This window comes from Arachis hypogaea, chromosome 5 (genome assembly GCF_003086295.3).
Source record: "Arachis hypogaea cultivar Tifrunner chromosome 5, arahy.Tifrunner.gnm2.J5K5, whole genome shotgun sequence".
Classification (NCBI taxonomy): Eukaryota; Viridiplantae; Streptophyta; class Magnoliopsida; order Fabales; family Fabaceae; genus Arachis; species Arachis hypogaea.
Window position 1 is genome coordinate 82,184,858 of NC_092040.1, and position 12,239 is coordinate 82,197,096.

General features: G+C 37.4%; 2 protein-coding genes and 1 long non-coding RNA gene across 9 annotated transcripts; all 3 read left to right on the top strand.

The window, feature by feature from the left end:
- Nucleotides 1-1,846: 1,846 nt before the first annotated feature.
- Nucleotides 1,847-2,753, top strand: LOC140184594 (uncharacterized). Its single transcript, XR_011881677.1, has 3 exons — nt 1,847-2,336; nt 2,402-2,464; nt 2,608-2,753. It is a non-coding gene; the product is annotated as an uncharacterized lncRNA (long non-coding RNA).
- A 447-nt stretch (nt 2,754-3,200) lies between these two features.
- On the top strand, nt 3,201-4,845 carry LOC112801681 (uncharacterized). 7 transcript variants are annotated; one of them, XM_072237314.1, is made up of 4 exons: nt 3,201-3,332; nt 3,643-3,724; nt 3,970-4,185; nt 4,365-4,845. In XM_072237314.1, the coding sequence occupies exons 2-4, from the start codon at nt 3,700-3,702 to the stop codon at nt 4,367-4,369; spliced, it is 246 nt and encodes an 81-aa protein (XP_072093415.1). In that variant the 5' UTR covers nt 3,201-3,332; nt 3,643-3,699; the 3' UTR covers nt 4,370-4,845. The 7 variants fall into 7 exon arrangements, with proteins under 7 accessions (XP_072093415.1, XP_072093417.1, XP_072093416.1 ...); XM_072237316.1 differs by having other exon boundaries at nt 3,976-4,185; XM_072237315.1 differs by having other exon boundaries at nt 3,201-3,322.
- A 56-nt stretch (nt 4,846-4,901) lies between these two features.
- Nucleotides 4,902-6,555, top strand: LOC112799725 (uncharacterized). The gene is made up of 5 exons (XM_025841762.2): nt 4,902-5,008; nt 5,141-5,362; nt 5,471-5,555; nt 5,657-5,766; nt 6,263-6,555. Exons 2-5 carry the CDS (start codon nt 5,313-5,315, stop codon nt 6,357-6,359), a joined length of 342 nt encoding a protein of 113 aa, XP_025697547.1. The 5' UTR covers nt 4,902-5,008; nt 5,141-5,312; the 3' UTR covers nt 6,360-6,555.
- The last annotated feature ends 5,684 nt before the right edge of the window (nt 6,556-12,239 follow it).

The window sequence follows — 12,239 nt, forward strand, 5'->3', positions numbered from 1 at the left end:
ATAGATCCACCAGCTGAGTGGTCTAAAGACATCTGAGCTCTTTCTGTAAGCCCATAGTAAAAGATGTCTAATTGTACCCACTCTGAAAACATTTCAGAGGGGCATTTTCTTAGCATACCTCTATACCTCTCCCAGGCATTATAAAGGGATTCATTATCCTCTTTTTTAAAGCCTTGGATGTCCAGCCTTAGCTGTGTCATCCTCTTTGGAGGGTAAAAGTGATTTAGGAATTTGTCTGATAACTGTTTCCATGTCTTTAAGCTTGCTATAGGTTGGTTATTCAACCACCTCTTAGCTTGCTCTTTTACAGCAAATGGAAACAGTAATAGTCTGTAGACATCCTGATCCACCTCTTTATCACGTACTGTGTCAGCAATTTGCAAGAACTGTGCCAGAAACTCAGTAGGTTCTTCTTGTGGAAGACCGGAATACTGGCAGTTTTGCTGCACTATGATAATGAGTTGAGGATTTAGCTCAAAGCTGTTTGCTTTGATGGGAGGTGTGCAGATGCTACTCCCATATGCAGCTGTAATGGGGTTAGCGTATGACCCCAGAGTCCTTCTGGACTGTTCAATTCCACTTAGGTCCACGATGGATAAAGGGAAATGATATGGATTGCAAGTAGATAATATAAATTTTTTTTTGACCGAAAATAATAAAATAAAATAAATGAAAAATAAAATCAAATTTCGAAAACTAAAAGAAAATAAAATCAAAACAAATTGAAAACTGAATCAATTAGTCAATTAAAAGGATTTTGAAATTAGCAATTGAAAAGATATGATTGAAAATTATTTTGAAAAAGATTTGATTTTTTTGAAATGAGGAGAGAGAAAAACAACAAAATGACACCAAATTTAAAATTTTTAGAAAATCAAGCACTAATTTTCGAAAATTTTAAGGGAAAAACACAAAGAGGACACCAAACTTAGAATTTTTTAGGATAAAAAAGGGACTAAGGACATGCAAATTCGAAAATTAAAAGAAAAGCAAAAGCATGCAATTGACACCAAACTTAAAATATGAAACTAGACTCAACTAAAAGACTCTAAACCAAAAATAAAACAGTCCTAATCTAAGCAACAAGATAAGCCGTCAGTTGTCCAAACTCGAACTGTCCCCGGCAACGGCGCCAAAAACTTGGTGCACGAAATTGCAATCACACTTTGCAATCTCGCACAACTAACCAGCAAGTGCACTGGGTCATCCAAGTAATACCTTACGTGAGTAAGGGTCGATCCCACGGAGATTGTCAGCTTGAAGCAAGCTATGGTTATCTTGTAACTCTTAGTCAGGATATCAGAAATTATCAAGATTGATTGTGAAAAGCAAAAGAACATGAAATAAGTACTTGTTTTGCAGTAATGGAGAATAGGTTGAGATTTTGGAGATGCTCTGTCTTCTGAACCTCTGCTTTCCTACTGTCTTCTTCTTCAAACACGCTAGGCTCCTTCCATGGCAAGCTGTATGTAGGGTTTCACCGTTGTCAATGGCTACCTCCCATCCTCTCAGTGGAAATGTTCAACCACTACAAGAAAAATACCCATTCAGCCACACTTTTTTTAAGCTACATTTAAAAAGCGTAGCCTATTCATAGAATAGGCTACGCTTTTCTCTGTATTGCCTTTTTATATGAGAAAAGGATACACAATTGTGGCATCATTTAAAAAGTGTAGCCTTAGGTATTTTAGAAATCACTTATAAAGCGTAGCCTTATCTAAATATCTATAAATACACTTTTCTCATCAAAGGGAATGCTTTTAAAGAGTAGCTTATTTATTCTATTTCGGGTGCGCTTTTAAAATGTCTCCTGATGATATGAGAATCCTCAATAAACACTTAGTAAAAAATTTTGTTGGCCCTCCCCCTCACTCACGCAGCAATGCAGCACACACTCTCATCTTCACTCAACATACACAAACACGAAAGAGAGAAGAAATCAGAGAGGAGAAGGGAAGGAAAGAAAGAGAGGACGACGCCGTCTAGGGCTCCACCACCGTCACCGTCATCGTCGAGCGCCAGTGAGAGAGAGAGCTCGAGGATGAGAGGAAACGCGATGGAGGAGAGAAAAAGGAGGTGCTCCGTCGCCGCTGAAGCTCCACCACCACTGCTAGGGCTTGTTTAAGTTGCCGTTCTACCACCGTCGGGCTTCTGTGCCCCCGCTGAGGAGCTCGAAGGGAGGAAGGAGGGATGTATCGCCACCTTCGTGCTCTGTCGCGGCGTTGCCGTCGATTGGAGCTCGCCGCTGAGCTGCTGCACCGTCTCCAAGCCGTTACGTCGCCGCTCATCTCTTCACTGTCACTGCTCAACACCATCGTCGTATCCTCTGTCACCAGGTGAGTATTCTCTATTCTGTATCCTCTCTTTCTTGCTCATTCTCTAACTCGCTCTCACTTTGTAGTTCGAAGGTGTGTATGATTTTGATAGTGATGATGAACTGCAATGGCTAATTGAGATACAGAAGGTATGTATCAATTTTCAATTGGTTCTGTGAATTTTTGGGGGTTTTGGGTTCTAATTTTAGGTTTTCTAATTTTGGGGGTTTCGCCTTCTGATTCTCAATTTGTTATGATTCCTTTCTGTGTTTGGCATAAACGAAAGCAATAGGTGCTGGAAATTTCATACGTGCGTGCTAAACTAGGGAAATCATTCTGTAGGAAAGTGTCGAGCTGCAGGAGTTTTCATTGGGTTCATGCCCTCCTAGTATGGGTCTTCAAGGGATGCGTTGGTCAACTATTGTTGATCAGGTTTTACTTCCTTCACATTTCAATATTATAACCTGAAAAATAGTAGTTTTAGATATTTTATTAAGAATATTTGACATGATTATGTTTTAATTCATGATATCCCTATATCATGAATTATTTTTCCACATGGTTTGAGCTAAAGTTGTTCCTGTGAAATCACATGAATGAATTTTTATCCTAAATCTTGATGGTTCTAAGTAAATGAATTGCTCAAGTTTCCAACTGCACTTTGCCATCTTCAATGAGTAATCAACATTATGTTCCATTTTAGTTTTCTTTTGCACCATCTTTTAAGTGATCCATCTCTACTAGTCCTAGAAGCTGTGCATTCTTTTATACATTGAGAGGGGTTTGTTCTTGTTTGAGATTTAATGTGTTGAATCTGAGGTATATGCACACGATTGACATTTTTTTATGTACTTGGAATTAATCGAAATCCTCTTGAACTTGTTGCAGTATTCAGGTGGTTGCACGAAATGGCTAAAATCCACATCGCCATCATCTTATTGGGGCTCTGCCTAGTATGCAATTCGGCAGGTTTTGATTCAGACACAAATGAAATGAGCATTTTCTTGGTATTTCACAGTGAGTCCTAAAACTGGGTTTAGATTGGGACACAAATGAAATGAGTATTTTGATGTTTGCTAAGCTTGCAAAGCCATTGATCGGAACTGTTGGGATTGTGATTAATAGTCTTCATATCAAGGTTGATGTGTGTAAAAGCAATGTCCACATTTTGAATTTTGAAGAAGCAAATTTAGAGAAAAAGAAAACATGTGGATATCTTATCTTTACTTCTGGGGCTATGAACTATTGAACTGATTTTCATGCATTAATTAAAAACATGGTTTGGTACTTCATCTTTTTGTTATTAAAATTCATATTCATTTTGCAGCTTCTATTTACACCAATCCTGGATGGAAAAGCACTTTTGTATTCATTTGTATCCTGAATGGCCTGGTGTTTCTTCTTGGCTGGTATGTTTCTAGTACGTTTGATTTAATATAATTGTTGTAAGAAAAATAATAAAATTTGAGTTGTGCTATTTTCCATAAAAGACTTCTGTTTGCGGTGCTTTTGTAAAAAGAATATGAACTTCGGTTTTGATGCAACTCTTAGAAATTGTAATGCATTATGGATTATGAAGCTGATTCTATGTAAATGGATATCAGCTTGATGCCTTTCTTGTAATCATGCTTATTTTGAATTTAAATTTTTGGAGGGAAAGCTTTTTGTGAGAGCCATTCAAGAGCTATGGCAGTGGTGGTCGCGGTTATTGCGCGTGGTGGTGGATACAGAGGAGGAAGAGGCGGTGGTGATGGTGCTTGCTACAGCTGCGGTGGTAGGTACAACGGCGGAGGCGGTGGTGGAAGCTATAACAACTGTGGGTATTCTGGGCTTTTGCAAGGGACTGCCCAACAAGCTCTCGCTGAAAAATGTAAGTATACAGCTTTAATTTCTCTGATCATTATGTTGTGTTTGAAAAATAGTGGTTTTGCAGAATCTTGTGTCTTTCAAGTAGGATTGATTGAAAATTTTTGGTACCTTTTTGGTTAAAAAATGATGTTAAAACTGAATTTTTGGTTAATTGTAATGATTTTAAAACTGAATTTTAAGATTGAGAAAGTGACTCGTAGAGCACAGGAGCAATTTCAGATGGTTTTAGAGGAGAAAAGCAGGTTATCTCTCTTTGTTTTTATCTTTATTTTCTTATTATTTATGTTTTATTTTCTGTCTTTAATCTTTTTGTTACTTTGAATATATTGGGTACTGGATTAGAGTAGCCATAAATAAGAAGAAAATAACATGAAGCTAGGATAAAAGATAAGATGCACAATAATTTCTGTACGTGTGTTATTCCCAAACATAATATGAAAATTGCACGGAGTATTAGAGACATATTCTCCTGTGTCCTGATCAAATTCTTTATTGCCTCTAACAAGAATTTCCAGGGTAGGGATCTTCTTGAACCACATTTCATGAGATGTGTAGTTTAATGCAGTTATTGTGCCCCAAGGGGAAATTTTCCACTAGTTTTAAGCAGATGAACAAACTTCGAATATCTTATTAAATTTTTCGGTTAACTTAGAAAGGCATAGAAGGCTCATTTACAGATTCCTGTTTCTTGTTGATCTTTCAGATTTGTATTCGATGTTGATCTTGATTCTCCAATAGTTAGAATTCCTCTCAGATCTCATGGTTCAACCAGATGTGATAGTCATTTTCTTTTGGACTTTGGTCAATTTACACTACACACTGCGGTATGCTGCTTGAGCTGTGGGGAATTGAGTTGCACTTTTAAGCTGTGGGGAATTGAGTTGCACTTTTGTTGTTTGGCCTTTTTATTGACAACGTTGTTTGGCCTTCTCTTGTATGATTTGGTGTTTTTACAGGAAAGCCAGTCTGATAAGCAGAGGCATAATCTTTATTCTCGATTTTACATACCAGGACGTGATTTTGCTGCCTTTTTTACGGACTGTGGCTCTGATTTTGGGAGTTGCAGTTTGGTTAAACCAACTCATGAAAGTCAAATAATAAGCTCACCACGGGCCAAAGAAGCTGATAATGTGTATTCTGTCATTGATAGGTGTGGAATGGCAGTACTTGTTAATCAGGTTTGTCTGTCGTGTACTTATCAAAACTGTACTACAATAATGATCTGCATCGCATTTTTGTTGAGCATAATTTGTCCTTATCCTGTTTGTGCCTCTGGTTTTCTGAAGATTAAAGTGCCTCATCCAAGTTACCCATCGACATGTATATCCATTCAAGTGCCAAATCTTTGATGGTAGAATCCTAGTTTCGAAGGTACTTCTGCAAACCTTTTAAAAATGTTTCCGTTAGCGATTATATTTGAGGTAATAACTTTTTTCGTTAAATCAGAAACCTAAATAGCCCTTATCTTACAGGGAATTGGGAATTCAGTTGCTACGTGGCAAACATGTTTTCTAGTGCTTTCGGGGTCATATCTTTATGTATTTGAAACTGCAGAGTCTCAGAGTTACCAGCGATACCTAAGGTTTTAAACCCAACCCTCCTCCTCCTTTCCTGTTTTAGAACTTTGATATTATTTCCTATTTTAAATTGAAGAGAAGAGAATAAGGAAACATTTATATGGAGAGTGAAATATAGAAATATACTCCAAAGTAGGATGGCCAGTCCATTTGCATGTCCGAAATGGGAACTTCGTTAAAAGTTCAAACAATCATGATGCAGTAATGTAAAGAGGACAGTTACTGATGAGAGAGGCATCCTGGTTTATATTGGCATTTTTTTCTCTTTGAAAATGCATCAAGTGGTTTATTTTAAACTGCTTTGTCCTTAGGGAAATTAAAGGCGAAACACCCCATGAAAGTCTCAATGTTGAAAACTAATTAAGTATATCTGAACAATTAATTTATATTTTATATCTGAATTTTTGCCTTGTTAAATATAATTATTTTAATTTTTTATTTTTATAATTGCAAATGTTATTATAAATGTTTTTTTAATTATTTTTCTATATAATTATGCAGGATAATATTGAGGATGATAATGAAGATTAATCTGTTTATGATTGTGGTTTATTGGCTAAGATGGAGTAGTGTTCGGAATGAATATATGTATCGTTGACTAATAATTTTTATTAGAAGATATTTATGTAGGATATAATATTTTAATTTAGTTTTTCGTAGAGTATTAGTAGTAAATTCTAAGTGATCTCATGCTTTTTTTGATAAAGCTATGCTTAATTTAGTGTGAGATGTATGAATATTCAAAATTAACTTCTATTCTAGTATTTTTGGATCATTGTAAATATATATTGTTTGCAGATAATTTGTTATTTAGAGAAATTATTTAGTATAATTATATATTTATTTTATTTTGTAATATTCAACTCATTTAAATAAAAATGCAGAATTATTAGCTATAGTGTGCAAAAAAAAAAAAACAAGATCTAAGGCTACACTTATTTACAGTAGCTATAGTATATATAAAAAAAAAGAGGGACCTAAGGCTACGCTTATAAAAAGTAGCTATAAAATACAATGTGGCTACGCTTTACGAGTGATGCAGTAGCGTTGAAAAGCGTAGCCTATTCTAGAAAAATGAAAGTTGAAAAGCGTAGCCTTTGGTCCTAGATAGCATCACTTGAAAAGCGTAGCCTATTCCCAAACGTCAAAAGCGTAGCCCTTGGTGCAGAAAAGCGTAGCCTTTGAGAATAGGCAACGGCCGAATAGGAATCACTCCAAAAAGCGTAGCCGTAGCCCAAAAAGCATAGCCGTAGCCTAAGGCATCATTTTTTTCACTTTTGGCTACACTTTTCAAGTGTACCTGAATGGGTGTTTTTCTTGTAGTGACGCACCCTGTCACGGCACGGCTATCCAGCTGTTGGTTCTCGATCATGTCGGAATAGAATCCAGTGATTCTTTTGCGTCTATCACTAACGCCCCACAATCGCGAGTTTGAAGCTCGTCACAGTCATTCAATCATTGAATCCTACTCAGAATACCACAGACAAGGTTTAGACCTTCCGGATTCTCTTGAATGCCGCCATCAATTCTAGCTTATACCACGAAGATTCTGATTAAGGAATCCAAGAGATATCTACTCAATCTAAGGTAGAACGGAGGTGGTTGCCAGGCACGCGTTCATAGTTGAGAATATGATGAGTGTCACAGATCATCACATTCATCCGGGTTAAGAACAAGTGATATCTTAGAACGGAAGCGAGCATGATTGAATAAGAAACAGTAGTAATTGCATTAATCCATCAAGACACAGCAGAGCTCCTCACCCCCAACCATGGGGTTTAGAGACTCATGCCATAGGAAGTACACCAAGAAACGTGTAAAGTGTCATGAGGTACAGATACAATGTCAAAAGATCCTATTAATAGTAAGCTAGTAACCTAGGGTATACAGAAATGAGTAAATGACGTTAAAATCCACTTCTGGGTCCACTTAGTGTGTGCTTGGGCTGAGCATTGAAGCCTTCATGTGTAGAGACCTTTTTTGGAGTTAAACGCCAGCTTTCATGCCAGTTTGGGCGTTTAACTCCAATCTTTATGCCAGTTCCAGCGTTAAACGCTGGGAATTCTAAAGCTGATTTGCAACGACGGTTTGGGCCATCAAATCTCGGGTAAAGTATGGACTATTATACATTGCTGGAAAGCCCAGGATGTCTACTTTCCAACGCCGTTGAGAGCGCGCCAATTGGGCTTCTTTAGCTCCAGAAAATCTACTTCGAGTGCAGGGAGGTCAGAATCCAACAGCATCTGCAGTCCTTTTCAGCCTCTGAATCAGATTTTTGCTCAGGACCCTCAATTTCAGCCAGAAAATACCTGAAATCACAGAAAAACACACAAACTCATAGTAAAGCCCAGAAAAGTGAATTTTAACTAAAAACTAATAAAAATATACTAAAAACTAACTAGATCATACTAAAAACATACTAAAAACAATGCCAAAAAGCGTACAAATTATCCGCTCATCAACGACCATTGGATTTCAGCCTAGAGTGTGTAAGGTTGGTGCTCCATTTGCCAATAATGCAAGGAGACTCACATCCTTACACTAGAAGAGTCAATTTTGATCAGAGGCTTGACCGAGTCCTTTTAGACATTTGTGTGGAAGGAGCTCAGTGGAAGAGGGATGCTCAAGGCAAGCCTATCCAACTAAGAACGCTTGACCTCAAGCCTGTAGCTAGAGAATGGTTGGAATTCATCCAACGTTCTATCATCCCAACTAGCAATTGGTCAGAAGTGACCTTTGACAGAGCCATCATAATTCATTTCATCATGATTGGGAGTGAGGTGGAGGTACATGAGATAATACCTCAAGAGTTGTACAAGAAAGCTGAAAAGCCTTCCACCTTAGCAAGGTTGGCATTTCCCCACCTTATATGTCACTTATGCAATTCAGCAGGAATTGTCATAGAAGGAGACATTGCCATTAAGGAGGACAAGCCCATCACTAAACGAAGGATGGAGCAAACTAGAGAGCCTACACATGCACCCAAACAAGAGCATGTGCAGTTGCCTCAACAAGAAATCCCTGAGATGCCTCAAGGGATGCGTTTTCCTCCCTAAGGCTATTGGGACCAACTGCATACTTCTCTAGGAGAATTGAGCTCCAACATGGATCAGTTAAGGATGGGACATCAAGAGCACTCCACCATCATCCATGAAATAAGAGAAGATCAAAGAGCCATGAGGGAAGAACAACAGAGACAGGGGCGTGACATAGAAGAAATCAAGCACTCCGTTGGATTCCAAAGAGGGAGTAGTAGCCGCCGTCACTAAGGTAGACCCGTTCCCTTAATCCCCTGTTTCCTATGTTACTTTTCCGTTTTCCGTGTATTTCATCTTATTGTTTGTTTCCAGTGCATGATTATCTTTATTTTATTGTTTGTTTCTAGTCCCCTATTTTCCGTGCATCTCTTACCATACTTAAAAGAAAAATTTTAATTAAAAAAGAGAAGTAAGATGCATGAACTCGAGTTATATAATAAGAATAGTTCAATTATTTTGATGTGGTGGCATTGCTTTTACTTTCTAAATGCATGAATAAACTGTGCATGTTTGATGTTGGAGTTAAGAATGTTGGCTCTTGAAAGAATGATGAAAAGGAGAAGTATTACTGGTAATATGAAAAATCCAAAAAATTGATTCTTGAAGCAAGAAAAAGCAGCAAAAAGCAATAAAAAAATGTGTATATGCGAAAAAAAAGGTGAAGCAAAAGAAAAAGAAAAAGCCAATAGCTCTTTAAACCAAAAAGCAAGAGCAAGAATCCAAGACTTTGAGCATCAACGGTTAGGAGGGCCTAAAAGAAACAAAATCTTAGCCTAAAATGTTCAAATAAACTCATCCCCTAACTATATGATTTGTGCTCAAATATTACATTCTTTTTTTGCTTAATTGGTATATTTCTTTGATCTTTTAATTTTATAAATCTTGTAGGAAATAAGAAGAAAAAGAAGCAAAGAAGCACAAAATAAGCTAAAAAGGAGAAAAAAAGAGCTTTGGGGTACACTTTGAAGTTGGAGCACACTTTGGAGCCTTAGGCCACGCTTTTAAAAACGTGGCCCATGACTAAATCAAGGAAACATGGGGGAGTGCTACCCTCATGTAGTTAACTGAGCATTATCGTGCAAACAAAATTCAGCTTGGAAGCAAAATTTTTGCTAAGTTAAAACTTGGGCGTTCACAGCATGACCATGCCTCCTTCAAAGGGCCATAAATTGAGCTACAGATATCCGATTGATGTGCTTCTAGTTGTGTTGGAAAGATGACATTCAGAACTTTCCAATGATATATGGCAATCTATATTTGGTATGAAATTTAGGCACGAGTGAAAGGAATCTTTAGGGACCAAAAACAAGCAAAAATGAATCAAAGTGGCTTCACCAGGATTCGAAGAGGGAGCCTCACTCCAAAGTAAAGAAGCACTCACTTGGAGAGCTCAGCGCTCTCTTGGAGAGCTTTATCATGCTTCACTAAGAAAAAAATGAGGAACACAGCATGGAGAAGTGCTCCCACCATGGTTCAAACTTGAGGCTTCACTAAAGACAAGGAGGAAGCTGCGCTCTTGCCAAGAGCTGAGCGCTACTCCCTTGTCTTGCCAAGCATTGTCACGCACCAAAATTGAAATGGCCAAGGACACAAGTTGAATGCTGCGCTCTTGGGGAGAGCTGAGCATTGCCCTGGGAGCAACACCCATGGGCCAAAATTCTATTAAAATTCCTTTTGAACTCAATTCTTCACCAATTGAACCAAGGCCATCCAGACCCACTCTTCCTCAAATCCAAAGCAAGCTAAGCCCATTATCATCACCCAAAGGCACAAGGATCAATTAGATTAGGATTTTCATTTTAATTATAATTTGTTTTAGTTTTATTTTCATTTTTACTTTGTAAATCCTATATAAGGCATCATTTTCATCTTTGTAAGAGATGAGCTCCATTAGGGAAGGCTGGCTCCACTAGGGAGCATTAGGAGTAGAGAGCTCTCTCTTTTAGTTTTCCTCATTTCTATTTATAAATTTTGGATTGAGAGTGAAGGAATTCTGTTTCATTCTTGATCTGAAATTCCTCTTGTTCTTTTTCTACAAAATTTTAGTGAATTGTGATTTGAATCAATGTTCTCCTTACTGATTTCACCTTTCTTTCTTCTACAAATTGTTCTCTGTTGGATCAAGGAAGGACTTGAGATCTAGACTTGTTTTCTAGTCTCATTGAGCTTCTGAGATCTTCAATTTCTCTTCTAGATTTCATAATTGAGTCGAATTTACTTTCTATTTTAATCGAGAGAGCAATTTAGCTCCTAGCCTTCATTCTGTTTTTGCTATTTCATTGAAATTGTTTATTCCTTTTAGGAATTTCAGGATTGATCTAAGTTTTGTTGTTGTTTTTAATTCTTTTGCACTTTTGTTTTGGTACTAAATTCAACTGTTTCTGAATTTCAAAATATGAGAGCTTTCTAATTTACTGCACTTTACCTCTTTCAGTTCTGTTTTAATTCCCAACTCCCAGAATCCTTTTATTCTTCCTGCAATTTAGATTTCCAGTTGCTTGATCTATTGCTTTCTTTAATTCCCTGCACCCACTTCCCTTTATATTCACTGCAATTTACATTTCTTGTCATTTAAGTTTCTACAATTTACATTTCTTGCCCTTTAAGTTTCTGTCCATTTTACTTTCTCCAATTTTAAATTCCTTGCAATTTCCTTTCTGTTGGTTACAATTCACACGATTCACTCAATGTTAGCTTGACTAAACTAATCACCCACTAAAGTTGCTTGATCCATCAATCCCTATGGGATCGACCTCACTCTTGTGAGTTATTACTACTTGATGCGACCTGTTACACTTGCCGGTGAGTTTTGTGTTGGATCATTTTCCACACATCAAGTTTTTGGCGCCGTTGCCTGAGATTGATTTAGATTAACAATGATTAAGTGGGTGAGAAGTCTAGATCAAGCATTTTCTTTGTTTTTGTTCTCTGATTTAAGTTGAAAGCAAGGTGTTTGAGTTATTGCTTCACTAAGAAATTCTTCTCTGAGATATGATTTTTAATTTTCATTGGTGTTGTATTTTACAAAATTCAAATGGAGTTCAACTCATCTTATAATCAGATAAATTTTATGGGATATTACCCCCCATCACCAATCTCTAATGTTGGTTGGGAATACACCAAGAAAATACAAATTCTGAGCACTCCAATTCATGGAGATTTGCTTCAGAGACACAAGATGAGCAAGAGAATCATATGGGATACCATCCACCACCACAAAATGATTCATATCATTATCCTAGTGGTGGATGGGAGTATTACCAAGGAATGAAAGAACATGAACACCTCCCAGAGCCACAAAGTGACTCCCACTGTGATGACAGTTACACAAAGCGTGGCTGGGAAGGGAATTTCAATGATTCATTTTCCATTCATCAAGAGATATCTTCCCTAGAGTATACTCTCAATAAAGTCATGAAAAATTGTCCACCCTCACTTCC

Bases quoted from the DNA above. Each gene is read 5' to 3' on its own strand.
- LOC112801681 (XM_029298388.2), top strand. The intron at 3,725-3,969 runs GTATGTTTCTAG...AAATTTTTGGAG, and splicing joins CTGGTGTTTCTTCTTGGCTG to GGAAAGCTTTTTGTGAGAGC. The intron at 4,186-4,364 runs GTAAGTATACAG...CTGAATTTTAAG, and splicing joins ACAAGCTCTCGCTGAAAAAT to ATTGAGAAAGTGACTCGTAG.
- LOC112799725 (XM_025841762.2), top strand. From the start codon at position 5,313: ATGTGTATTCTGTCATTGATAGGTGTGGAATGGCAGTACTTGTTAATC. The intron at 5,556-5,656 runs GTACTTCTGCAA...CTTATCTTACAG, and splicing joins GTAGAATCCTAGTTTCGAAG to GGAATTGGGAATTCAGTTGC. The intron at 5,767-6,262 runs GTTTTAAACCCA...ATAATTATGCAG, and splicing joins AGTTACCAGCGATACCTAAG to GATAATATTGAGGATGATAA.